The sequence below is a fragment of the Heterocephalus glaber genome, unplaced genomic scaffold (assembly GCF_053883595.1).
Source record: "Heterocephalus glaber isolate CG9 unplaced genomic scaffold, H.glaber_assembly_v1.0 deba00001532, whole genome shotgun sequence".
Taxonomy (NCBI): domain Eukaryota; kingdom Metazoa; phylum Chordata; class Mammalia; order Rodentia; family Bathyergidae; genus Heterocephalus; species Heterocephalus glaber.
Window position 1 is genome coordinate 659846 of NW_028258330.1, and position 24552 is coordinate 684397.

General features: G+C 48.6%; 1 protein-coding gene across 3 annotated transcripts in view; it reads right to left on the reverse strand.

Moving 5' to 3' along the window:
• Positions 1-24552, reverse strand: part of Syndig1 (synapse differentiation inducing 1) — a 138275-nt gene that overhangs the window by 63416 nt on the left and 50307 nt on the right. For all 3 annotated transcript variants that reach the window (XM_004874782.3, XM_087188618.1, XM_087188619.1), the window contains exon 3: positions 10381-10908. In XM_004874782.3, the coding sequence (XP_004874839.1) occupies positions 10381-10857 (477 nt within the window). In that variant the 5' untranslated portion in view covers positions 10858-10908. The remainder of the gene's footprint in view (positions 1-10380; positions 10909-24552) is intronic.

Below are 24552 nucleotides of genomic sequence, written 5' to 3' on the forward strand. Positions count from 1 at the left end.
CTTCCAAGCTTGGTGTTAAGCACTTTATGTTCTAAGGCGATGCCCAATGTCTTTTTAAGAGGTGCGGGTACACCTCTGTGTGGTGAGTGGCCCATGCTGAGAGCGGGTGTTTGCCTGTCCACGTGGACTCTAGCGTGAACCACGAACCATGAACTTGGTGTGTGAACCTTTTAACATAGTGGGTTAAAATGAATGCATTAATGAAAGTGCAAAAATAGCACCCCGTTTCTTCCTGCACCAACTTGGATTTTGAACACATAAAGCCCATGGAGCAGTTAAAGAGCTATTCCGCAAATGTTCATGCACCCACCACTTAGGTTCTACTGTCCACAGGACTATTGTACCAACTTTACTGCAGACAAGCCCACCATTCATCCGCTTGTCCACCCTCACAAATCTGGTTCTATGTGCTCTGTAAAGTGAGCTTCAGGTTCACCTCCACGTGCACCCACCGACAGGGCCTCACATGTTTTCTTCTGGAATAAAATGTACAAAACCTGATTTTAGGAGGAAGCTGGGGGTTTGGGCTCTGATTTTAGATGATTTGGGTCAATGTGACCTTAAGGTACAGGCAGTCAATATGATGGAGTCGGAAAAGCTTGGGACCTGGAGTTCAGGTGTGACCTGTTCCTTCCCAGGGGTGACTCCCTCGGTGAGTCACCACTGTCCCAGGCAAGCTGTCCCTGGGGCTCACTTAAGGGCTTCCAGACTCAGGGTCTTAATGCTTCGGAGCTGGAGAAAGCATCCCACCTTGGGTGGCCAGTGCTAAGTGTATTTCCTTTGCCTTTTTGCCCCTCATAGAAATCTTCTGTGTGGGGGGATCATAGTCACAGCACGGCAGGGAAGGTGGTCAGTCAGCCAGATTTATCCTCTATGTATTGGGAGACAATGGGGCCCTGTCACTTCCGACAGCTGGCTCTGCAGGGTGGGTACTTCCTGCTTCCCCACGGATGGTGGGGCCATTTCCGTGAGGGGGGTCCATGCTGAGCCTGTGGGGTGAGCTCCTCCTGGGCTCCACACAGCCGCAGCTAGGGTTCTTCAGTAGTGGGAGGCCACTTGACTCAGAATGCTGCAGGGGAGGAGAGCCCCTCCAGGGACCGTGTTCACACTGAGCCAGCTCCTGAAAGAACACAATAGGAAACCACTGCCTCCTCCTCCCTCAGTTCTGTGTCACCTCCTGATGTGGCTGTGTCTGCCCTGGCCTCTAGCAGCCCATCTGTGCCTAGGGAAATCAGGGATTCCTTACTTCTTAGCAGTCCATTTCCAAGGCTGTAACAAAGTGCTCCAGGCTGGATACTTTATAAAGAAAACATGTTTGCTTGGCTCACAGTTTGGAGGCTGAGAGTCCAAACAGCATGGCACTGGCTCTCCTACCTCACATGGAGGTGGTAGTACTGTGGTGGCAATGCACAAAAAGGCAAGGCCACTCAGAGGGCAATCAGGAAGCTGAGAGCAGGAAGGGCTGGAGGACTCACAGGGTCCGTGAGGCCATCTGACCCTGTCCTGAGGGTGATGCCCCCAGGGAACTAATGACCCCCACAAGGCTCCTCCTATAGTCCAACATCACCACTCTGAGGACAAACGAATCCAAACCACTGTGACTGAGTTCTCAGCATCCCACCTATGCTACCTGATCATGATCAGCAGACGCCAGCTGCTTGTTTCCATTGCTGGGCAGTGGTTCCCTCAGCCACCGCCCAGGTTGTGTGTCATCAGATTACAGAGCTGACTCTCAGTCGGAAGTCCTGGTCCTGTGGAGGAAACTTGGTGCAGGAGTCAGAGGCACTGCTGAAGAGACACACAGAGTTCCCTGGCTTGGGACTGGCCCTGTTCGCTGGCTGTGTCAGGGGACCCAGCTGTGTCTAGGGATGGTTCCAGCTAAAACAATTGTCTTCGTTGACAGAGGAAAGCACAGTGCAGGTCCGCCACGAGCACATTTCCATCTCCAGGGAGTTTCTTCAAGCAAAAATGCAGCCATGCTCCAAGCAGTGACCCTGTCAGCCTTGGGCCTGTGTCTTCCAGTTGCAGGTGGAGGACCTCCCTGAGGACCACTGTTGCTCCTAGGGGTCCTTAAATTTGCACTGTGCATCCAGACTTCGGTGGCAATGTGGCACATGAGGTTTGGATGCCAAGCAGCGCATTGTGTTTCTCCACATGCTCCTTCCCTCTGACTAACGTCCCTTACTTTCCATGCTCATTTGCCCTGTGGCCCACAGCCCTCCATGCCCCTGTGAGCTCCTACCTTTATTTCCCCAGTGGAGGTCGCTATTTGCTATCTTCCACCTCAAGGCCTCACAGAAAGCATGCCATTGCTTTGCTCCCAGATGTGTTTGTGCATAGTGTGAACACATCCTGAGGCTCTGTACATTTCCCTCCCACACCTTGCTGGGCAGCAGGTACCTCTGTCCTGACCAGGTGCTTTAAACTGGACAGAGACCACTTCTCTGTCACAGCCTGGCACCTCTGGTGACTGGCACAGGGGAAAGAGGCTGCTCCCAGGCTCTGAGAGGAGGATATCTGTTATGGCTTGGGTCTGGATATCCCCCCAAAGCCTCATTCGGTAAGAGGTAGCTGAATCTGGAATGTATGATGTTGGGATCAAGGGCATGTGATAACTAAACCACTACACGTAAGTGGTTTAGCACCACCCTAATTCCGGTAGTCTGGATGGGATAAAAGGGGCAGAAGGACACGGCAGAGGTCTCTCCCTTTGTTACCTTTGCTACCTTGTGTGCGCCATGTTGTTTCTCCTCTGCCAGGCCTGTTTGTCATCCTTGTCTTGGAGCCAGCCGACTATGGGCTGAAACCTCTACAACTTGTAAGCCAAATAACCCCTTTCCCCTTTAATTTTTGGTGTCGAGTATTTTGTCTCAGCGACTGGAGGACACAGTGTCCTTCCTGTGTGGACTGCAGCTTCAGGGACAGCCCCTGCACAGGTGTCTGTCATTCACTGTGGGTGGGATTTGGCTCTAAAGATGCCCCAGACAGGGCCACTCAGCTACTCCTGGTGATGGCCTGTCACATGCTCTGGCTCTGTTTCTTCCAAGTGAATGAAAGCACTGGCCAGGTACATCAGGCTCCTGTGTGCCCTGGAGACTGATGCAGGGACAGAGTCCCCTCAGCCTTGATTTTAATAGGCACAGCTTCTCAAACATAATGCCCCTGTCAGTTAGGAAATCTAACTTTTCCAACCCCAGCACAGTGGGCACTAGATCTGGATGATCTAGCACCTATTGACCTAGTACCTACTGTGTGACCTAGCACCTACTGATCTAGCATCTACTACACAACCTAGCACCTACAGACTTAGCACTTACTGCATGACCGAGCTCCTACTGACCTAGCACCTACTGTATGACCTAGCACCTGCTACAGTTTCTTCCTGTACATAAGAACTTACAAGATGCCCCAAACTATGTTAATCATCCATATTTCAAGTGTAGATTTCCCATGTTTCTAGGAGACTTTGAAATGAGTTGCTAGAGAACAAACAGGAAGATACTGCTAAGATGAAAGTTGGGCTCGCCTTTGGGTCTCAGTGCTGTACGCATCACTGTCTCGGTGGCACGATTACTGAGTATCCAATCCGGGTTACAGCATGAACACTGCTTCTCCTCACCCCTGCAAGGGGACATACCTGCCTTACCACCTTGAATCCAGAAAGCACACTTCTTTCACTTACCTTGGATGCCTGCTGCCCTGGATCACTATTTTCTGTTTTGATTTTAGATATGATGAGTAAGAGCAGATGTTTTCATCAACATGTATCTAATTGATTGGTATTCTGAAAGTTTTCAGACTAATCACTGAGGAAATACTGATGTTTCATATACACATTTGAGAGTCATTAAAGAGTGGAAGGGAGAGGGCTGTCCAGAGATGTTTTAATCAGTCACTCAGAAAATCTACATGAGAGGGACCCAACAGATTCTTTTCATCTGTCCTGGGTGTCTACTGTTTTTTGTAGTGCTGGGGTTTCATGCATGCTGAGCTTGATCTCTTCCACTGAGCTATTTCCCAGCCCTTGGGTTTGTTCAATACAATTTCTACTAGTGTTTATACAAAATGGAGTATGAAAGAGATCCATCAAAGTTACAGACCTTCTTCATTGTTATTCAAACTACATCTGTCACAATGACTATGTTAAAGAACAGGCAGATTTCTAAATATAGAAAAGTCAGATTTCATTACAACAATTACAGTCTCACAGAGGGAAGAGAGTCCAGTTTCCTGGCAAAGGCTCTCTCTATTGAGGTGGTCAGAGGCCAGGCCGGGTTCCCATCCACAGTTGTGACATAGAAGCTAATCAAGAGACTGGATCTGCACAGGCCTGAGAAATGAATGGTATTTCTTATTCTCGGTATCTATGTTGGTTTGACCGGCCTGTCCCTTGGCATGGCAAAAGTTCTTCAGGGAATGTGCAGGATGGTCCCCTTGCATTGCAATGGCAAGTGGGTTTATTATCTGGGTGCTATGGCTTGTGTTCAGATGTCCCCCCAAAGCCTCATAGGGTCATAGGTGGGGCTTTTTCAGAGGTGGCTGGATCCAGAGTGTGTGATGCTGGAATTGATTCATGGTGCAATGCTAGGATCAAGGGCACTAGGATTAAGGGTGTGAGTGCTACCTATCCTAAGTAACCTGGATAAGATATAAAGTTCAGAAAGAATTGTGGTCATCCCTGCTCTTGCCTGCCTGCTTGCTGTGGACTGTTTCTCCTCTGTGATGCCCCTCTGCAATGCCATTCTGCCTTGGAGCCAGTTAACTATGAGCTGAAACTTCTATGAACTGTGAGCTAAATAAACCTTTCCTCTTCTAACTTTGGTTGTTGGGTGTTTTGTCTCAGCAGTGAGAAAAGTAACTAAGACACTGGGACATGCCCCCTCTCCTCAGATGGTGACACCATGCACCCCAGTACCAGAATAGAGAAAAACATTTGCCAAACTAAACATGGATTTTTGATTTAAAAAAATGAACTGTTCAACAAAGTAGTGAGAAAGGGAACTTTCTAACACTGATTAAGATCATCTACAAAAACCAGAGCTAGTGTTAATCTTAACCACAAAGGCCAGGATAATAAGAACTCTTCCCCAGGACCACAGCAAGGTGAGAGCAAGCTCCTTTCCACCTCTCCTGCTCCATACTGCAGTGAGATTCTACTAGTGCTGTGAGCTAAGCAAACAAATGAAACAAAACCCAAAATAGTCCCCACCTCAATCAGCCCTGGAATATCCTGGGGCTGTGAAAAAGAGCTTTTAAAATGCTATCTTTTATTTCTGAAATCTTTCTGGTTCCTCTGGGTCAGCTGTTTTATTTTTGGTGGGTGTTCTTGTTCTGTCTCTCATGGTTTTGGATTTTCTTCAAATACTCATTGCAGTCTCTTTCTTCATGTTTGTGACAGACACAGAGGTGAGTGCCACACTGCTGCTGAGGGTCTGTGAGCTTCAAGTGCTATCTTTACATGAGGAGACCCTCGAAGGTCTTGGACCTCCTAGTGACCAATGAGAGTTCTCAGGAGGGGAAAGGGGGCTGTAGGGTCCCAGGGTTAGCTCCTTGTGCTCAAATCATTTGGGGACTTGGGCACATTGCTGACACCAAAGTTCACTGTGATGTGCATTTCCCTAAGGTAGGAAGAGCAGCACCGTCCTTAGGAGACTGAGCCTGAATGAGCAGGTGTATCTGAGCTCCATGGGCTACCACACAAGACTGTGTGACCGAAGAAATACCTGAGTCATTCTCTCCATGTGTGGGATGAGGACAGTAGTCACTTTCGCTGGTTTCGTGAGGCTTAGGTGGCAGAATGAACAATGGTGCCTAGAGTGGAGTAGGTGCCCCATGGACAGGTGTCTCCCTTGTCCTTTCTTTCCCCAGGGAGGAAGAGGATCTGTCCTCACAGCAGTGTTTAGTTGATGACGGTCCCTGTGCTCTAGGTCTGCAACCTTGTTTACTGTCACAAACGAGTGCACTGAGTGCTTTTGACACTTGGCTGACGTCTCTACACAGCGGTTCGTGGGGCTTAGCAGCCACAGCTCCAACCACTCATCTCACAGCTTTGAACTCCCAATTGTATATTTGGTGGAACTGCTTTATGATTCAGCCCTGAAATCTCTCTGCCTGAATTTATTTGTGTGAGAAGAAGTGGATTCCTGCTGCTGCTGTTCCTGGAGGCTGTGGAGTTCAACTGCTTATGGATTTGAATGACCCATCAGTCACACAGTGGAGAGGAGCCCCAGGGCCCTGGATGCCAGGCCCAATTATTTCCACCCAGTGTGTCTGGAGGGCACCAACAGGAGGCCTGTGGATCAGCTGAGAGCAGAGCACGGTTCTGAACATCCCTCTGAGGCCCCTGGAACTCCCCTTCTCACAGAAAGTCACAACCAGCTCTGCTCCTGACCATCAGCACATCCATCCTCAGCAGAACAGGAGAGACCTCAAGGGCCTGCTCAATCACTGGGACCTTCTGGGGACTTTCTGGAAAATAGCTACTGAAGGAACCCTGCACGTCACCACTACAACCACAAAAGCAAGTGGATACGCCATTGATACTGCACAGCTGTGGGTCTGTGAGCTCAGTGTCTAGGGGCCTCCTGTGTGACACCAGGCTTGAGCCAGTCCTGGTAGAGTGATGGCCAGGGGGGCCCGTGATGACCAGGCCACCAGGGCAGAGAGTGAGGAGGAGCCCCTGATGGCTAGGCCACTCTAGCTCTTAACCACAGCAATGGCTTTTGGAAAACTCGGATGTTAACTGTATGGATTTTCTATAGGCCAAATGAAGCTATAGAAATTCCAAGACCTTAAAATCACATTTTCCCTCTCCCTGAAGTAGAGCTCCCTTTGGAGAAAACTCAGGATCAATGTTTCTGTTCCTCTTTCATTACAGCGCGGCAGAGGCTGCTATTACTCGGTCAGTGAGGTGACTGAAGACTGTGCAGTGCTCCAGGGCTCTGCTCTCTGGTGTGGCTCTGGCACTGGGTTGTGGCCTATTTCCTCTGCAGTCGGCTGCATCCCTGTCCCTGTGTGTCCTCATCTGCATGTTCAACTAACTGTGGATCGAAAATATTAGAGAGAACAGGGCGTCTGCACAGATAGCCTTTCTCTTCATTAGTTCCTAAGCAGTGCAACTATTTACATAGAATTCACATTCTGTTAGGTTTTATAACTCATCTAGAGATAATTCAAAGTGTCAGGAGGACATGGGCAGGTTACATGAAATAGCATGCCTTTCAGTCTCAGTACCTGTGGGGTCCTGAGCCAGCGCTGGTGAATACCTGGGGGGGGGGCAGTTGTAAATTGCCCTGTTGGTCCCTCTCACAGAGGGACGGGCTTGGCATATGGGTTGCTTAGGACAAGAGACCATAGCATGTGTCACCTGGCAAGACCTGGAAACTCATGGAGAGTAGGCCTCACCCTTTCTTGCTGCCCTGGGGATCCCTGCCCTGGTTGCCCTGGGTGAAGCCTGATATAGGGCCCTGGATGAGCAGGGGACATGTCCAGTCACTGTCACTGTGGCCACAGCAGCCAGTATCCTAAGCACGGCCACCCAGATGATCAGTCAGCTGCTGACTACAGCAATGAGAGGGCTTGTGGGGTCTGGGAGGCAGCCATCCAGCTGTGTCCAGCACAGGTTGTTGACTTCAGAATCACGAGCTGAATAAAGAAACCCAGACCAATCCAGAATGATCTGTTGTGCATCAAATGCTAACTGATATATGTTCCTTTATCATTTTACAGGATAGGAAATAGTGCTGGTCAGTTTCTGTACACAGGATGACATCTCTTGTCAGTTACTACTTTTTTCTTTATTTACTGAAAAATGGAATAAAAAGCAGCATAGCTACCCTGTAAGAATGTTTCTGAGAAAATATCTGTCATTTCATAAAATTCCTAAAAGACCTCATTCACCACCCTAGGACCCCTAAACCCTCCACCAGTGTGTAAACAGCCCTGGTGGGGTGGAGCAGCTGCAGTGCCTTCTGTTTTCTTCCCCTCAGAGTTTCCAGGTGGCACTGCTGAGTCTGACTGAGCTCCTTGAGGTCAACCAGAAGTCTCTCTGGTGCCTGAGCAGCAGCCTGATGTCTAAGCCACCCATGGTATTAGGAATGCCCTTCCATGGCCAAGAAATGAGTGCGAACATACTCCATCTTACTATTATCATCAAAGATCACTCCAAAAACAACAATGAGCAGGCACTATTACCATGAGTAAGAACCCTGTAGCCATCTTGCTAGAAACTATCTCGGGCTACGCCACCATTGCAAATTAGAGGGACACAATTGTTGGCACAGTTCATCTCCCCAGACATCTACACAGCCTGTCAAAACCTTGCACCCTGAAGGACAGACAAGTTTGCCTCCCAGCACCGCCTCCTGACTTAATGCTGACAGTGCCTCCTTTGGATAGATGCCAGCTCCTGCAGAGCCCTGAGCCTCGCAGCACTTGGTGAAGCCATTGTGTGCAGAAGAACCATTAGGATTCACTGACAGATGTCGGAAATGTGGATGAGATGTACTGCTCCTATGGGAGCATCCAGACTCCACTGCTCCAAACACCTCCCTAGGGCTCGGCAGTGATGGAGCCGGCAGGAAGCTGATGAGGGCTATACTGGGCTCTCCCTTCCTCCAGGCTGCTCCTCCAAAGAGGTCCAGGTTCTCCATAGGCTCCCACACAGGTGATGGCCTGAATCCAGCCCCCATCCTATGGTGGATGGCAGGACTCCACTTACTTCAGGGGCTCTCTCCCCTGTGTCCTGGGGCTGGGTTCTCCTACTGCCTGCTGCTCCCCAAGTCACTTTGACTGCAGGAGGCAGAGCCAGGAGCTTCTGCAGTGACCTCTGGTCCTGCTTGGAGCTGAGCTCCCTGGGACACTGGGCCATAGGCCTCCTCCTCTGCCTGGTCCTATAGCAGGAGGCCAGGCAGCACGTGGGCCTCTGCTGTCACGGCCTCAGAGGATTGGATGCTCCTGCAGCCCTGGACCAGAGCAAGAGCTCTCCCAGCTTCCTCAGGCTCTGGGTGAGCTGAGTCAAGTTCCTTCTCTGCTAACTCACAGTGCCTCCCAGCAAGATGGTCCCTTGGAGTCCAGGGCCACATGTGGCTCACTTTGTAGCACAGACTCAGATTTTCCTCCACGTTCTCCCCTACTGGCTGGAAGCCCCCTTGGGTTGTGCTATCTTCCTGTAGCCTCTAGGGCTGGTCCTCCCTCCCTCCTTGGTGGTGGCTTCAGCCTCCTGCCCAGCTTGGCCTTCCTGTGTGAGCTCTGCCCAGCCTCCCCTTGTGCCTCCTCCATCACACATGGGTCCCATGGGGACAGTCGCCCACAGAGCCCTGGGTCAGGCCACCTTCACAGACACCCAGGAGGTTTATAATATTCTTGGCTCACTTCACCACTCTAGCCATCCTGACTCCTCATGACCTGAAGCTCCAGGCCACTGACCTTGGGTGACAGGGACAGCACAGCTCTCTCCTTTCTCTTGGACAGAACACAGCAAGACATATCCCTTCTGTGCTATCCCCAGAAGGCCAGTATCCCCTATGCTTGGCCTCAGGGTCCTCCCCTTGCCTCCATGTCTCCCCTGATCAGAACTCTCCCTCTGCCTCCAAGACACCCCTGCTCACCTGAGCCAAAAACAAACACCCTTCCCTGTGACCACATATACCATAGCCCTCCTGAGCACCAAAGCTTGCTTCTCACAGACCAACCAAAGCACAGTCACCTCCCTGCTGCAGGTCCTGGGAGGACACTGGCTGCCCCCCTACAGCAGGGCAGTGTCTTGGGTGTGGGGCTCCCTCCTGTGATGCCCTGTAGCACTTCTGAAGGGAAGTGGGCAGCCTGAGACCAACCTGTACATCTCTGTGAAAGTCACTCAAGCCCCTTGCTGCAGGGACCATGGAGAACTGGCTCGTCCACTGGTTCAGCCTGACTTCCCTTTCCACAGCTATGCTGTCCAGCAGGTGATAACTGTATGAATGCCCTCTAGGTAGGAACTCAGGAATGCCAAGGTAGGGAACCCCATGAGACAGCAAAGCCCCTCCCCAGCAGACCCCACACACATGCCAGCAGCATTGTGTGGCTCTGGGACCATGTGTCCCCTCTCTTGTGGCTCCCTTTGCCTGACCTCTCCCAGAATGTCAACAGCAGGATCCCACTTGACCTACTGGTGAGGTGCTGATGTTGTTGCCCTGCCCCATGGCCATCACCTGGGGCCACCTCTGTCAGGAATCATGGTAGAAGCCCCCGTTCTTCATGCCCCTCCCCTTTCTCCACTCCTTCTGTCTTTCACACTCAGTTCCCTCAATCTTTCCGTATCTCTGTGTGTTGGTGTCACCCTCGTCATGCCTAGCGACCAAGGTCCCCATGCCCACTGCCCCGGCCCGCACATTCTCTGACCTCCAGCTCCTGTAGCTCCTCCTCCTCCACATCGTAGGACAGTGTGTGGATCTTGATGTCATCAGGAGAAAGGTCCAGGAACTTCCCATCAGGATACTCCAGGCTGTCTTTGGTGGGCGACCGGTCCTCGATGAAGGTGGTCTCACAGCAGTCGGTGGCCACACCGTCTCCCCAGGAGCGCAGCATGCCCTCAGAGTAGAGAATGAGGTTGGGCCGGTACCGTGACTCCACTGACCTCTGCAGGGCGTTGGGGTCCAGCAGCTGCTGCGCAGACTCTTTCCCCCCACTGTCCATGCTCCGGTGGCTCTGGTACTGGGGCGTTGGGTACATGGACACCAGGCCATCCCTGTTCTCGGCCATGAAGTTTCTGGTGTTGATGAGCCCATTCCTTGGGCCAGTGTCCAGGACCTTGCTGCACGCCAGCTCACTCTTTGGCCCGGCAGGGCCGTCCATGGTGCTGGCTTCCATGCCAGGCATCCGGCTGCACAGGACACGCAGGTCACACTTGCCTTGAGGAACCCATTTGTCCTGGGGAGCAGGAAGCAGAGAGCAGATGAGAACTGAGCTCAGAACCAAGCTCAGCACCCAACCCATTCTGGGTCCGGTAGACTCATCCCTGGCAGGCACAAAGGCTGTGGGAGTCAGAATCACACAGACCTGCCAGCTCCCTGGATTTTAATGGCTCCATCAGGGTGCCAGCCAGACTTTGATAGCCCAAGTCTCTGCAAAGTCTGCTTCCATGTGAAGGAAACTGCAGACCTCATGTCTGCAGCTGGCCTCTGAAATCCCCAAGTTCTCATAGACACCCCAAAGTCCAGGGTGGTCCGGCCACACTGGTGCCTACTTTCCCTAGGGGAGCTCAGCCCCAGTCTGCAATGGGCCTTGCTCTTCCAGGAACTGGGTGGGCATTCATTCAACACATGCAGGAAGAAAGGATTCAGCACAACATCCTGCACAGATTCAGAAGTGACAAGAGGCCCACATCTTAGTGCAGGACATGGATAAGAACCCCCCACCAAGGAGACCCAGGCAGGAATGGACTGGTAGGCTCAGTGTGCCCATCAGAATGAGCTCAGCACCCCTTGGCACAGCCAGGAATTGCACCAGAATCTTCCCTGCCCTGATGTACTTGATTTAGTGAAAACAACGTGTTTTCTGACTAGACCATGTTCCTATGCAGGCTTGCAAATGAGGGGGAGAGAGAGAGAGAGAATATGAAGAAGAAGGAGGAGGAGGAGGACAAAAGAAAATAGAACAGATTCTAGAGTTTAAGATTTTGGGAGTGATAGAGAATGAATTTCCTCAGGCCTATTCTATGTGCAAGTTAATAACTATTATGTATGAAAATATTTTATCTCCAGCACTTGTGGAGCTGTGGCTTTCTATAAGATGTAAGAATTTTGTTAATTATAACTGCTTATGTGGTGGGAGATAGAGTAAAGTTGCAGAAAGACTGAAAGAGAGAGGTAGTTAAAGTTAGCTTGGTGACTTGTGTAGAGAAATCTGAGAGAACATTTTCAAATAGCACTGAGAGTGAGTGTTACTGTAACACCATGCACTTAAGAGAGGTCAGAAACACAGTGTCTTCTCTGCAGTTGTGGCTTTGAAGCATCTGTCTCTGGAGGCAGATTTACAATCTGAAATTTCAAATCATTAATTGAACAAAGATCTCCTGGGTGTCTGCACACACCGTACGTAACATGTTAGCCATCCCTGTTTGTTCAGAGCCTTTCTTCTGCTCCAGTGAAGTGGGTTGGATGGAGGAGTTCTTTGTTCTCCTGTGGAGAAGCCCACAGCTGGGCTCTCTGGATGGGTTTCTCCCACTGTGTGACCTGGGTACACCAGGAGTCTGGGGTGACCTTGAGCTGAGCTCTGCATCTCACTCCAAGCTCCTTTCACCACAGCAACTGTGGTTCTCTTGGAGAACACAAGTAACTGGGTTTGTTCAAATCTCACTTTCTCCACTGAGTCACATGTTCTTGCCCAGCCAGACAGAACCATCGCTGGTGGTTCCTACCCCGTCTCTAGCTCCCTCTCACTATGCCTATGGAACCTTTTCAGCCAGTGTGATGAGTCCCAAGGTCAGTATCCTCCTACTGTCCCCAACAGGGGGCCTTGAGACCATAGAGTCTGTATTCCTACTTCCCTCCTCTTCACCCAGCAGGCAGCAGGCAGCAATGAGCATGTGTTGAAGTAGAAAGTTCCCAGTGTTGTGATGAGATGACCCCTGCTTAGCCGTGACTGTTCTGAGTGTTGTGTGTCCCCAATGTTGAACCCAGCATGAGGGCTTTGGGGACTGGCGCAGCTCAGAACCCTCTGTGCTGTCTGCAGTTCTGTTCACAGAGCTGCTAGTCACTCAGCATCTTCTGGGTTTGGTTAATGGGGTGCAGCTCTGTGGTGGAGCACATGCCTGGCATGAGGCCCTGGGCTTGACCCCAGCACTGGGGAAGAAACACAATCCTGAGGGACCCACACCTCTGAGATTGGAATCTGCTCTGGGGTGCAGGAGTTCTGGGGATTAAACCCAGGGCCTTTGCACTGAGCGCATCCCCATCCCCTTTTACTGTTTATTTTGAGACAGTGTCTTGCCAAGTTGTTCAACTGCCCAAGCTGGCTGAGAATCTGCATTTTAACAGGATCCTTGCAGCTTAGTCTAACTTTAATCCTGAGCAGCATTTTCCTGCAGTGGAGAGAGCAGGTGTTGGCCTCCTGTGCCAGCTGCTTGGTTTTATGGTTGGTTACTTACTCTCTTTTTAAGTATTGTGATAGATACAGGTCGAGCATCCCAAATCCAAAGTGCTCCGAAGCCTGAAACATCCTGAGCCATGACTCAGCGCCCCCAGTGTCCTCATGGGATCCACAGTTGAGACCCAGGTGTGCTGAGAACATGGCTGTGTGTCAGGTGCATAGGAAATATGGACAGGCTCTGTGTTCACACTGGGGGCCTGTCCCCAAGACACCTCATTATACACATATTAATATTCCAAAACCCCCAAAACGGAAAATCTGACACATTTCTGGCCCCAAGCATTTTGCATGAGGAGTATTCAACCTGTTAATCAATCAATTCATATATGAAAACATTTTATGTGTTTACTTTTATTAGTGTATCTTAGTGACCCAGACAAAGTGGGCTTGATTTTGATGCATTTGTATATGCATAACATATTTTGATTATTTTTAGATAATATTTTTTTCTTATTGAAGCAAAGTTTTCAGGCATCATAAATGAAGTTTGAGTGATAAGGGTTCCACTGTGCAGTGGCAGCATCCTTGATGTCTCCTGAGAGTGGGTGGTGATGGAGGCTATTTCTGACTGTAATTCCACCAGCATGCTTCCTTCTATGGATCCACCTGTTCCTGCTGCTCACAGCCTGTCCCTGGACTGAGTCTGTCCCTTCAAATTCCCCAGGGGGAGCTGCCATAGGGACATGGCATCCAGGATGAGCCACCACTTCACCATGGCACCCCAGAACCATCAATTGCTCTTCACTGCCCTTCCTAACAGATGCTTTGGTTTGTTTTATAGTTTTCCCCCTCAGTCCATGATCTTTAGAACCACTGGCTGCAGTCAAACACTTCTAGCCTAACCATTCATGTCTTCTAGAACTCTGCTGCCTCTGGAGCTGCTTCTCCACATGGCTTTCTGGGCAGTGTGGACAGCTGAGCTCATGACCTTTCCTAGTGAGCCTTGAGCCTGATCCTCTGGTCTGGCAGAGGCACTGGCTGCATGGCATCACCAATCACTCTCGATCACCTGCTGGGGGAGGAGACAGTGCAGAGGCCCCTCGGGCCCTGCACCTCAGTTCCACAGCTTCTCCTTCCAGGTCCTGGCACCGAGACCCTGGTGAGCCAGTAACACACACATGTGTTTAGAAGAACAGCAAGTGGATAAGAGAATTGATGGGACCATGAAGGAGAGTAGGTCCACAACAGCCTCAGCACTAATGCACACTGTGTAAGAACACATCTCCTTTCCTTGGCAGCTGCAAAGGTGTCAGGAGCCCATGTGAAGAGCCGGGAGGCCAGGGGTTGAGCCCCAGTTTTTCTGGAGATCATCTTAGGGTTGTGGGCAGGGCACTATGAGCATGGAACCATAGAAGAGGAAACACTTGAAGGTCCTTTCAGCTTTGAGATTATTACAGTTTGGACCCAGAGTCAAGGGATCCTACAGAATCAGACAGCTTTTTATCAATCTGGCTTCTCTGTGAATTCTACCAAGTACTCAAGAACTAATACTGGCCTTCTCAAACTTGTTCAAAAGGCTGAAGCTGAGGGACCCTTCCTGACTTACTCTGTGAAGTAGCATCACCATGACACCAAAGCCAGACAAGAACATTACAGGAAAAGAAAACCACAGGCCAATCATCCTTATGCATAACATGCAAGATCCTCCATATGGTTCCAGCAAACTGAATTCAGCAGCAGATGGAAGGAATTGCACTCCACGACCAAGTGGGGTTTTTGCCCAAGATGCAAGGATAATTTAACATATGAAAGGTAATCATATGACATGCCAATTAACAGAACAAGTGATGCAGAAAAAGCTTTCAACAAAATTCAGCCCATGGGACCAGGGTTGTAGCTCATTGGTGAGCGCTTGTCTGACATGCCTGCGGGCCTCAGTGGTGAAGCCTGAAAGATTGTCCTGTAAAACCGGGGCACACACGCCTGCCTCTGTCACTCCTACCCAGCACTGTCCTGGATGGTTTAGTTGGAGGAGTTAGGCAAGAAAAATAAATCAAAGACAAACAATTCAGAAAGGAAGAGGTAGAATTATCTCTGTTCACAGATGAAATGTAGAAAACCTTAAGGATTCCACATAAAAAACTGTGAGAATAAGTGAATTTAGCAGAATAGTATATGAAGTTAATATGGAAATTCAATTCCATTTTTACACACCACAATAAACAATCTGAAAGGCAAATGACAAAACAACTTCATTTATAGTAGCATCAACAAGAATATAATCCTTAGGAAATAATTAACCAGGGTGGTGAAAGATTTATACAACGAAGGCAACAACACATTGCTGAAAGAAACTAAGGATATAAATAAATGGAAAGTCCCATGTTCATGGTTGGAAACCTCAACATTGTTAAGATATCACTACCAACCAAAGCAATCTATAGACTCGAAGCAATCCCTACCAAAATTCCAATGATGTCTTTTGCAGAAATAGAAAAACCCATGTTTGCTCTTACATGGAATCTCAAGGGACCCAGAGTAGTCAACAATCTTGAAAAAGAACAGCAAAGCTGATGGATCAAACTTCATGATTTCAAACTTAATTGACTCATGATTTATTTAATACTACATTAATCAAAACAGGGTGCATGAGGGATAGAGACAGACAGGTGTGACTATGGAAGAGAGATCTCAGAAATAGGACACGTGTGCATACATCAGATAACTTTTGACAAGGCTGCCAAGGCCAGTAGGAGGGGAAAGGCAGTCTTTACAACAAATAGTGCTCAATGATTCTTGATGATTAACCAGAATGAAGTTGAATCCCAGTGACCCCATATGTGAAAACCACCTCAAAATGGATTAAATGTCTAAATATAGCACCTAAAACCCTAAAGCTCTTAGAGGAAAACACAGGGCAAGAGCTTCATGATATTGAAAGTCTTGGTGATTTCTTAGATATGATGCCAAAGGTATAAGTAACGACAACGTAAGGACAAATGGACTGCATGGAAATGTATACAATTTTGTACATCAAAAGAAAATAGAGTGAAACATCGGAGGATGCATCAACCAGTAAAATGCCCATTCATAGAAAATATGTGAAATCATATATGTGATAAAGGGTTAATATCAGGGATGTATACAGAAGTCCTAAAACTCAACAACAGCAACATAAACTATCCTGTTCGAAAGTGGGCAAAGGATTTGAATAGATGCATCTCAAATGGCCAATGAGCAGGTGGGAAGTACTCAATATGACTGGTCTTTAGGGAAGTGCTAATCAAAATTACAGAAAGATTCCCTTGCACACTGGCTGAGATGGCTGCTGTTAGAAAACAACATTTATTGGTGTTGGTGAAGGTGTAGGAAAACCAGAACTTGTGTGCGCTGTTGACATATGCAGCATGGTGGAAAATAGTGTGAACACTTCTCATAATTCTCTTTTAAAAACAGAACTACTAAACGATCCATTTTTCAAGGGTACTGAAAAAAGGGTCTTGAAGAGGTATTTGTACTCCTGTCTTCACATGAGCATTATTCATAATAGTTGCAGCTGTTGGGCTGGAGGGGCAACTTGATTGGCTTTGGGATCTCCCCTGGGGATAGATGGAGCCCACTTCTGGGTGGGCTGTGGAGGCATGGCCTTGGGGTCTGTGTCTGGACCCTCACCCCTTCCTCTCTGGTGCTGTTCCCCTGCTCTGCTTCCCAGCTGCCATGAGCTAAGCATCTTTGCTCCACCATGCTCTTTCGCCATGATGTTTCTGCCTTGGACTCAGTTGACCATGTACTGAAACCATAAGCAAGTTAACCCATACTCTTTTAAGGTGTAGGTGTTGAGTATGGTATCTCAGTGATGGAAAAGCTGACTAATACAACAGTTAAAATATTTAAGTATTCCAAGGGTCCCCTCTAAGCAATAACTCCTCTTTCCCTCTCCTCCGCTGTGGCAACCACCATCCCACTCTGCCTTAGTGTTTGTGCCTCTTTAAGTAGCTCACTTAGCTAAGTGGAACCAGGCAGTATTTGTCTTCTTATGACTGGCTTGCTTCATGGCGCACAATGTCCTCAAGGTTCATCCAGGACCTAGCCTATGTAGGAATTGCCTTTCTTTTTAAGTAATATTTCCTTTTGTGCAAAGACAACATTTTGCTCATCATTTAGCACAATAAAAAATTGACAAACCTCAAACAAGCTAAAATAAAATGTACAAAAAGAAAAGCTACCTACTTTTCAGATTAACAATTGAGCATTTACATATGGAACAGATAACACAGTGCCTGGGACTTCCCTAAAAATCACCTGCACTGGAAAGAGCGGAGGCCCAGAAGGTGGGAAAGATTGGCCCTGGGCAGTGATCGGAGGGTGGGAAGGCACTGGGCTCCATTGCACAGCATGGTCTGATCTTGAGTATACATGAAACTTTCTATAGGAAAGAGTTTCACTAAAAACCGTCAGGTGAAGATGAAGAGATATTCTTAACAGAGGGTGGCATGAAGCTTAAGCCAAGAGGTGGGCGTGTGGGGCAGCAGGAGAGGGGGAGGGGGCTCCCTGGGATGGAGATGAAGCCCAGGGCCAGTGCAGGTCAGACACATGCTGAGCCACCAAGCTGCACCACATGGCTCTGCGTCATATGGGGACAGGGACAAGGAAAGCATGTGACCCTGCAGACCTGGCCTTTGACACTGTTATCCCTTGCCTTTTGGCTGACTTTGGGGTGGTGAGGAAGCCTGATACCCTTCAGGACCCTGTGAGGTGCACAGCCTCACGAAGTTCAGTTGAGCACCAGCTAGTGCATGGGGAGCCAACCAGTGTACAGGGGGCTAACTAGTGCCTGGGGAGCTAACTAGTGCCTGTGGAACTAACTAGTGCACTATCTCACTGAGCACTAACTAGTGCACTGACGTGCTCAGACACTGCTGCCCAGAACATTGTCCAGCTCGGGCCCCTGGACAGGACCACTAACTACTGCATGAATAACTAACTAGTGCACTAAACATGAACTAATATATGGAGAACTAACTAGTGTACTGATAGCAGACTACCCACTGAGCAATAACTAATGCACTGATGTGCTCAGACATTGCTCCCCGGAGCAGTGTCCAGCTTGGACCTTAGGAGAGGACCACATGGCCCTCTGGCTATGCATGGATGGCACCTGCTGGATGGCCAGCTCTGGGTCAAACACCTGCACCACCCTTCCATTGCCAAAATCTGGCGTTCATATTCCTGACCAGTGGTGCAAAGCATCTAGCAGCTATGGGGCAGAGGAGGGAGGTGGGACTGACTCCTGGTCAGAACTGCTTATGGCTGGTACAGCTTCAGCTAGGACAGCTGAGCGCTACAAGGTAAATGTCCAGCACCTTTGCCCAGTGGGGGACTCTGGGCTGTGGCCTGTACCCTCCCCAGAGACCAGAGGGATGGGTGGGGGTCATTTCCCTCCTTCCTCACCTCCTTCTCCCTGGGGCCTATCCCAAATTCCTGTCCATGAGTGCTTTGTTCAGAGTGCTGTGTGCTTCCCTCCCTGGAACTCATGCTGAAGTGAATTCAGAGGGAGGAAGGAGGCTTGATGTGACTGTGATGTCTAGACATGGGGCCTGTGAGATGATTAGTGTCGGACAGGTGATCAGGATGGAGACCCAGGATTGAATTTTGGGTGGCTTTGTAAGAAGAGGGAGAGACTAAGATGGACACGCACACGCACACACACACACACATACATATGTGCATGCATACACACACTCACACACAGACGTGTGCATGACACACAGTCCTCATCTCCCTTCCATCAGGTGAGCCCCGCACCCTCAGGACTCTGCAGTGAGGATTCCATCACCAGATGCCCCTCACCTCAGACAGAACCAGGAGCCCAAATGCACCTCTTTTCTTCATACCTTCCCTGGCCTGTGGCGCTGTTTCTAGCCATCTGCAATGGACCAACACAAACCCAAGGCACAGACCACAATTCTGCCACCTACTAGGCACTGCCACAACTTTTTCAGGGATGAAAGCCAGAGCTCCCCCCACCCCCCCAGGTGTCTCTGAGCTCGAGACTCTGAACATCACAGAAGGACTGGCTGGCTCTTGGGGAAGGGGTCAGGCTGTCCACACACAGGGGCCACCCAACAGCTGGAGGGGATCTCGCCTGTATGGGCAAACACATCTTACAATGGAAATCACAAACCAGCCACAGTTACTTCTCCCTGCAAATGCATAAGCCGCTTGATTACAGTCAGGGCACATGGGTCACATGCTCTGCGAGTCCTGGGTCCCATGAGAGCAATTCTTCCTAACTAACTGATAAGCTGTATTCTGGCTGTACCAAGCCTCTGGCCTCAGAGACAAGGATTCTCTCCTGGCCAGCTAGGAAGCAGGTTTCCTTGCCAGCCCAGTGACTGCAGGATTCTGCTGGGGCCATGGATCTGGGGTGTCTCAGATTCTACAGGGCCTAAATAAACAGTGTTTGGTCCAAATGTAAGCAGTAAAGAGACTCAGAAGGAGGAGGGACCCATGGGACTGTGGCTTGGCATGGCTGACTCTGGCTTCCTCTCCAAGGCAGACAGCAGGGTGTCTTAGGTTGGCCCTGCCTCCCTGGGGTTGGGTACCAGCTCCAGCCCTGGGGTTGGGTACCCTGCTCAGTGTGAGCTGTTATGGGGGGCTGGTGGGATCTTCAGGTGAGAGGGTGTGCCCCCAGGAGGGGTTAAGCTATTTCTGGTGCCACTTGGGGTGGTTTAGAGATGGGACTGTTCTCTCTCTCTTTTCCTCTCATTCTCCCTCCTCCCAGTGCCATCCTCCTTGAGGGGGAAGGACAGGCTGTTCTCTCAAGGGCCTGCACAGTGCTACCTGGACATTCAGCTTCCCAAACGGATTGCTAAATAAACCTCCTCTCTTATAAAGCTAGCCTGCCTCAGGTATTTCATTATAGACACAAAAAGAGAACTAATACAATGAGTAATTTCATTCTCTGATTTGCAGTCCTGGGATATTGAGCATACACTCTACCCCTGAGCTACATGCCATCCTTATTTTTTTTTTTCATTCTCATTCTTTTTAAAACAACAGTTTACTGAGACAGAATCCAGGTATAGCAGCACTGAGCTAAAGTTTGCACAATTAAGTGGAATGAGAACATTCACAAGGTTTGTGGCCTCCATCTAATTCCAGAGTGTGTCTCTCACCAAACAGCTAAGAAGCTGACTCCACCCCTCTTTTCCCCTACCCCTGGCACCTGCTAGGCTGCCTCTGGCTCTAAAGATTTGCTTGTGCTGAGCTTGTCATATGAATGAAGTCACACATGATATGGGCTTTCTGACTGGCTCCCTTCCATCAGCAAAATGCTTTCCAGTGGCACTGAGTTGGAACAGGTGCCAGGACATGATCCTTCTTGTGGCTGAACAACATTTCATTGTGTGATGCCCTGCTCTTTGTTTAGTGCTCTGCTTTGTAGGGGAAGTGATTGGTGTTATCTCTAACTCTTGAGTAATTCTGGACTGATTCTGATTCCATCTCTTCAGTTGAATTATTGTTAAAAGAGTGCATTCCACAGTCTGGGCATTTAGCTCTGTGGCACTGTGCCTGCCTTGCAAGCACAAGGTCCTGAGTTTGATCCCCAGTACCAAAAACAAAACAAAACACCAGTGCATTTCTTCTGGCTGGTAGAGAGAGAATGAAATTGCCTTAAAAACAAAACAGAGATCTCAATGGCATTTTTTGCATTAAGGAGACAGCATTTCTTGTGAGGACCAGAGCAGAAGTCACAGATATCACAGATGTGGGGTCTCTGAAACACTAGCTGGGCCTGAAAACACACCATACACAGCCTCTGCTCCTTGCTGATGGAAGAAAACACTGCAGGCTGAGCCTTCCTCCTCTGTGAGACACACTGCAGACTGTGCCCTCCTCCTCTCTGTGAGTCACACTTCAGGCTGAGCCCTCCTCCCTTCTGTGAGACACACTGTGGGCTGAGCCCTCCTACCTTCTGTGAGACACACTGCAGGCTGAGCCCTCCTCCCCTCTGTGAGGCACACTTCAGGCAGAGCCCTCTATCTCTCCGTGAAATGGAAAAACTATGACAGCTCAGGTAGCAGAGGCATCTGTAGAGCTGAGTGCCCTTTCAGAATCTGGCTGCATGGGAATTGTTTCCTGTTCCAACTCCTTGGGAGCCACACAGAACAGGTTCTGTGAAGAATCCCAGCCTGCCCTGTAGGTCCAGTCCTGTGTCCATGGCATAGTGACACATGGGCCTGGCCCTGCAGGAACTGGGAGGGTACTTACAGGGTGTATTTTCTGAAACTGTTAGCAGATGTGTTTTGCTCTGAGGAAAGAACTAGAAAATCATGAAATGGGAGGTTTGGGAACTAGTGTTGCAGGTGCTATTATTTTCAAAGAAGTGCATGAATCAGGAAGTGAAGAGAAGCTGAACCAAAACTTCCTCAGATTAGTTTTCCCTTTTTTTCTGAGGCTGTCAATAATTTCAGGTTTAGTAAATGTTTCTCTCCCACCTGACTCCCTTTGTCCAGCAACTTGCATGAGGAGAAATGTGCTGTGGCTTGTGGTCCTTTATTTGGGGTGTGGGAGCTTTATGAACAGCATTTCACAAGCACATCTCCTCTGCTGCTAGGAACCACATAGACCAAAGATTAACAGTCACACTAAGATAGAGACCAAATTGGGAGTCGCTCCCTCAGGCTGAAGCCAGATGGGGAAAATGATGCAAGAACTAAAGAAGAAAGTCTGACAAGATGCAGGTGAGCTGAGGCAGGCATGGGGTGTGTGGCAGGCAGCAATTGCTCCCCACACTGGTAATCCCTTCCCGGCCAGCTCCATTAGGCTAAGTATTGGGAGGGCACTAGATGAGGGATCCTCTAAGCCCCAGCACTGGCAGGACTTTTATGTAAACAGCAGTGCTGCTCTCCTGTTAGCAATGTGTGTTTCCGCCAGGGCCCAAGTGTTGAGAGAGCCCTTTGCAGATTCTCATTAAAACAATTAAAAATTTCCTTCAGTACAAACACAGAAAAAAGCCTGTGATTTGGCAGGGAGATGGTAAATGAAGCATTCAGAGCCAGACTGGTTGTTATTATTTAGCATTTAAATGGCATATTATCCCTGCAAAATGCTAAGTCATCTTGCAACCTGCTGGTGGCCTGGTGTTTACAATCCACACTTCCTGCAGTGGGGACAGTCATAGTACCATTGGGACAGTGTCTTCAGGAACGCTCCCTTGACCTACTGATGGCCAGACAAGGGTAACAGATAATGTGGTTCCAGAGCTTTGTGAGTCTCCATTTTCCCCCATCTCCTTAAATACTCAAAAACATTTTTGATCAACACATATTTATATACATATGTGTAGGGTACAGTGTAATGTTTCAATCCATGTATATGACATGTACTGATCACATTAGAGTGGTTATTGTTTCCATCTCTGTTTACTTTTTAATTTGTACTGTTTATTTTATAATGATTTAAAAATTTCCAATTAAGAAGTTATTATATACTTGCTATACAGAATATCTGTTTGTTTTGGGGAATTGGTAATTCATGTGACATATCTTGATCATTTTCAATTCTTTTATCCCTCCTTAACTCCATCCTTCCAAAACTCCTTGTTTCCTGCCATCTCTCTTTTATTTTACTCATTCATTTATTTATATTTTAGGTTTCTCATATATGAGGAACCATGAAATATTTAACTTTCTGTTTCTGAGTTATCCTGCTTCGCATTATGGTATCAAGTTCCATTTATTTTCCTGCAAATGACATGATTTCATTTGCCTTTGTGGTTGAGTAAAATTCCCTTGTGTATAGATTCCACATTTTCTTTATCCATTTGTCTGGTGATGGGCATCTGGGCTGTTTCCAGAGCTTAGCTATTGTGAGTTGTGCTGTTATAAACATGAATCACTATAGTATGATGTCTTTAATTCCTTCGGGAATACACTCAGAAGAGGTATAGCTGAGTCAAACAGAATTTCTAGTTTTAGTTTTAAAAGAAATCTCTGTACTGATTTTCACAGTGGTTGTACTAGTTCCATGTATTAGGGAAAATGTGGAAGGAAGAGGCTCCTTCACTAGGAGCCTCACCATGCCCACCATCACCAATTCCACTCCCTCATCCTTCACCAGCAGCATTGTTATTTCTACTACCAGCAAGAACAACACCATCATCACCACCAGCACCATCAGCAGGGGTAGTACCAATCATGATCACCATCACTATCACCACCACCACTACCACCACCATCACCATCATCAGCATCATCACCATCACCACCACCAAGGGTCCTGTTATCATCATCATTCCCAGGAGTACCAACGCCATCTCCACTGTTGTCACCATCATCACCATCACTACCACCATCATACCACCACCATCACCATCACTACCATCACCAAGGGTCCTACCACCGTCATCATCACCAGGGATAGTACCCTCATCAACACCATTAACACCATTACCACCAGGGGTAGTACAATCATCCATCACCACCATCACCATGGTCATCACCACCATTTCCACTGCCAATGGTTTTACCACCAATACCACCACTAACAATACCACCAGGATTGGGTGAACTGTAGCCCACAGGGCAAACATACTCAATACCTACATTTGAATAACCCACATGCTGAGAGTAATTTTTGTATGCTTAAGTGGTTGAAGAAAAGAAGACTATTCTTTGGCACATGAAAATGACATAAAATTCAAATGCTAGCATCCATAAATAATGATTTATCAGATCACATCCACAATAATTCATTCACACACATCTATGGCAGCTTTCTTACTACACAGGCAGAGTTTGGCACTTATAACAAAATCCATGTTGACCAAAAGGTCCACAATATTTATTAGTTGGCTCTTTACGGAAGAAGTTTCTAGATTCCTGACCATCATCCTAGTCATACCACAAGCACTACAATCACTACAATCACTACAATCACCATAGGCACCATCATGCCATCATTACCACTGGTAACAATAGCACCATTGATACAAGTGAAGCCACCACTGTTCTTAACACCAATACCAATGGCACCCCGCATCCTGTGGTTTGGACACGCAGAAGCCCTGCCTGTCAAAGACCTAAGTGATGAGACTCTGGAGCTGGACAGGCAGGAAGTGAGGGAAACAGGAATTCTGCCAAGTGCTCTCATCTCTAACGCTCCTGAGTGAAGCTGTATTTTGGAGGAGGGCAAAGGGGCGCTGTCTCTGAGAATCCCTGACTGCAAGTCTGAGGTCACTCCTTTGGGGTTCTCACAATCAGGGGACCTGAGCAGCCCAGCTGGATGCCTGGTTCACAGTGTTTGGGCTGGGAACTCCCACCTGACAGGCTAAGAGAGTCTCCCACAGATGTTAGAAGGAACCCAAATTTGGAGTCAGAGGAAGGGAAACAGCATGGCTGTGCTTTGAATGTGTGTGTCCCTCCAACACTGCATCAGCATTTAGCCCCCATGGAAATGGTATCAAGTGGTGAGGCTATT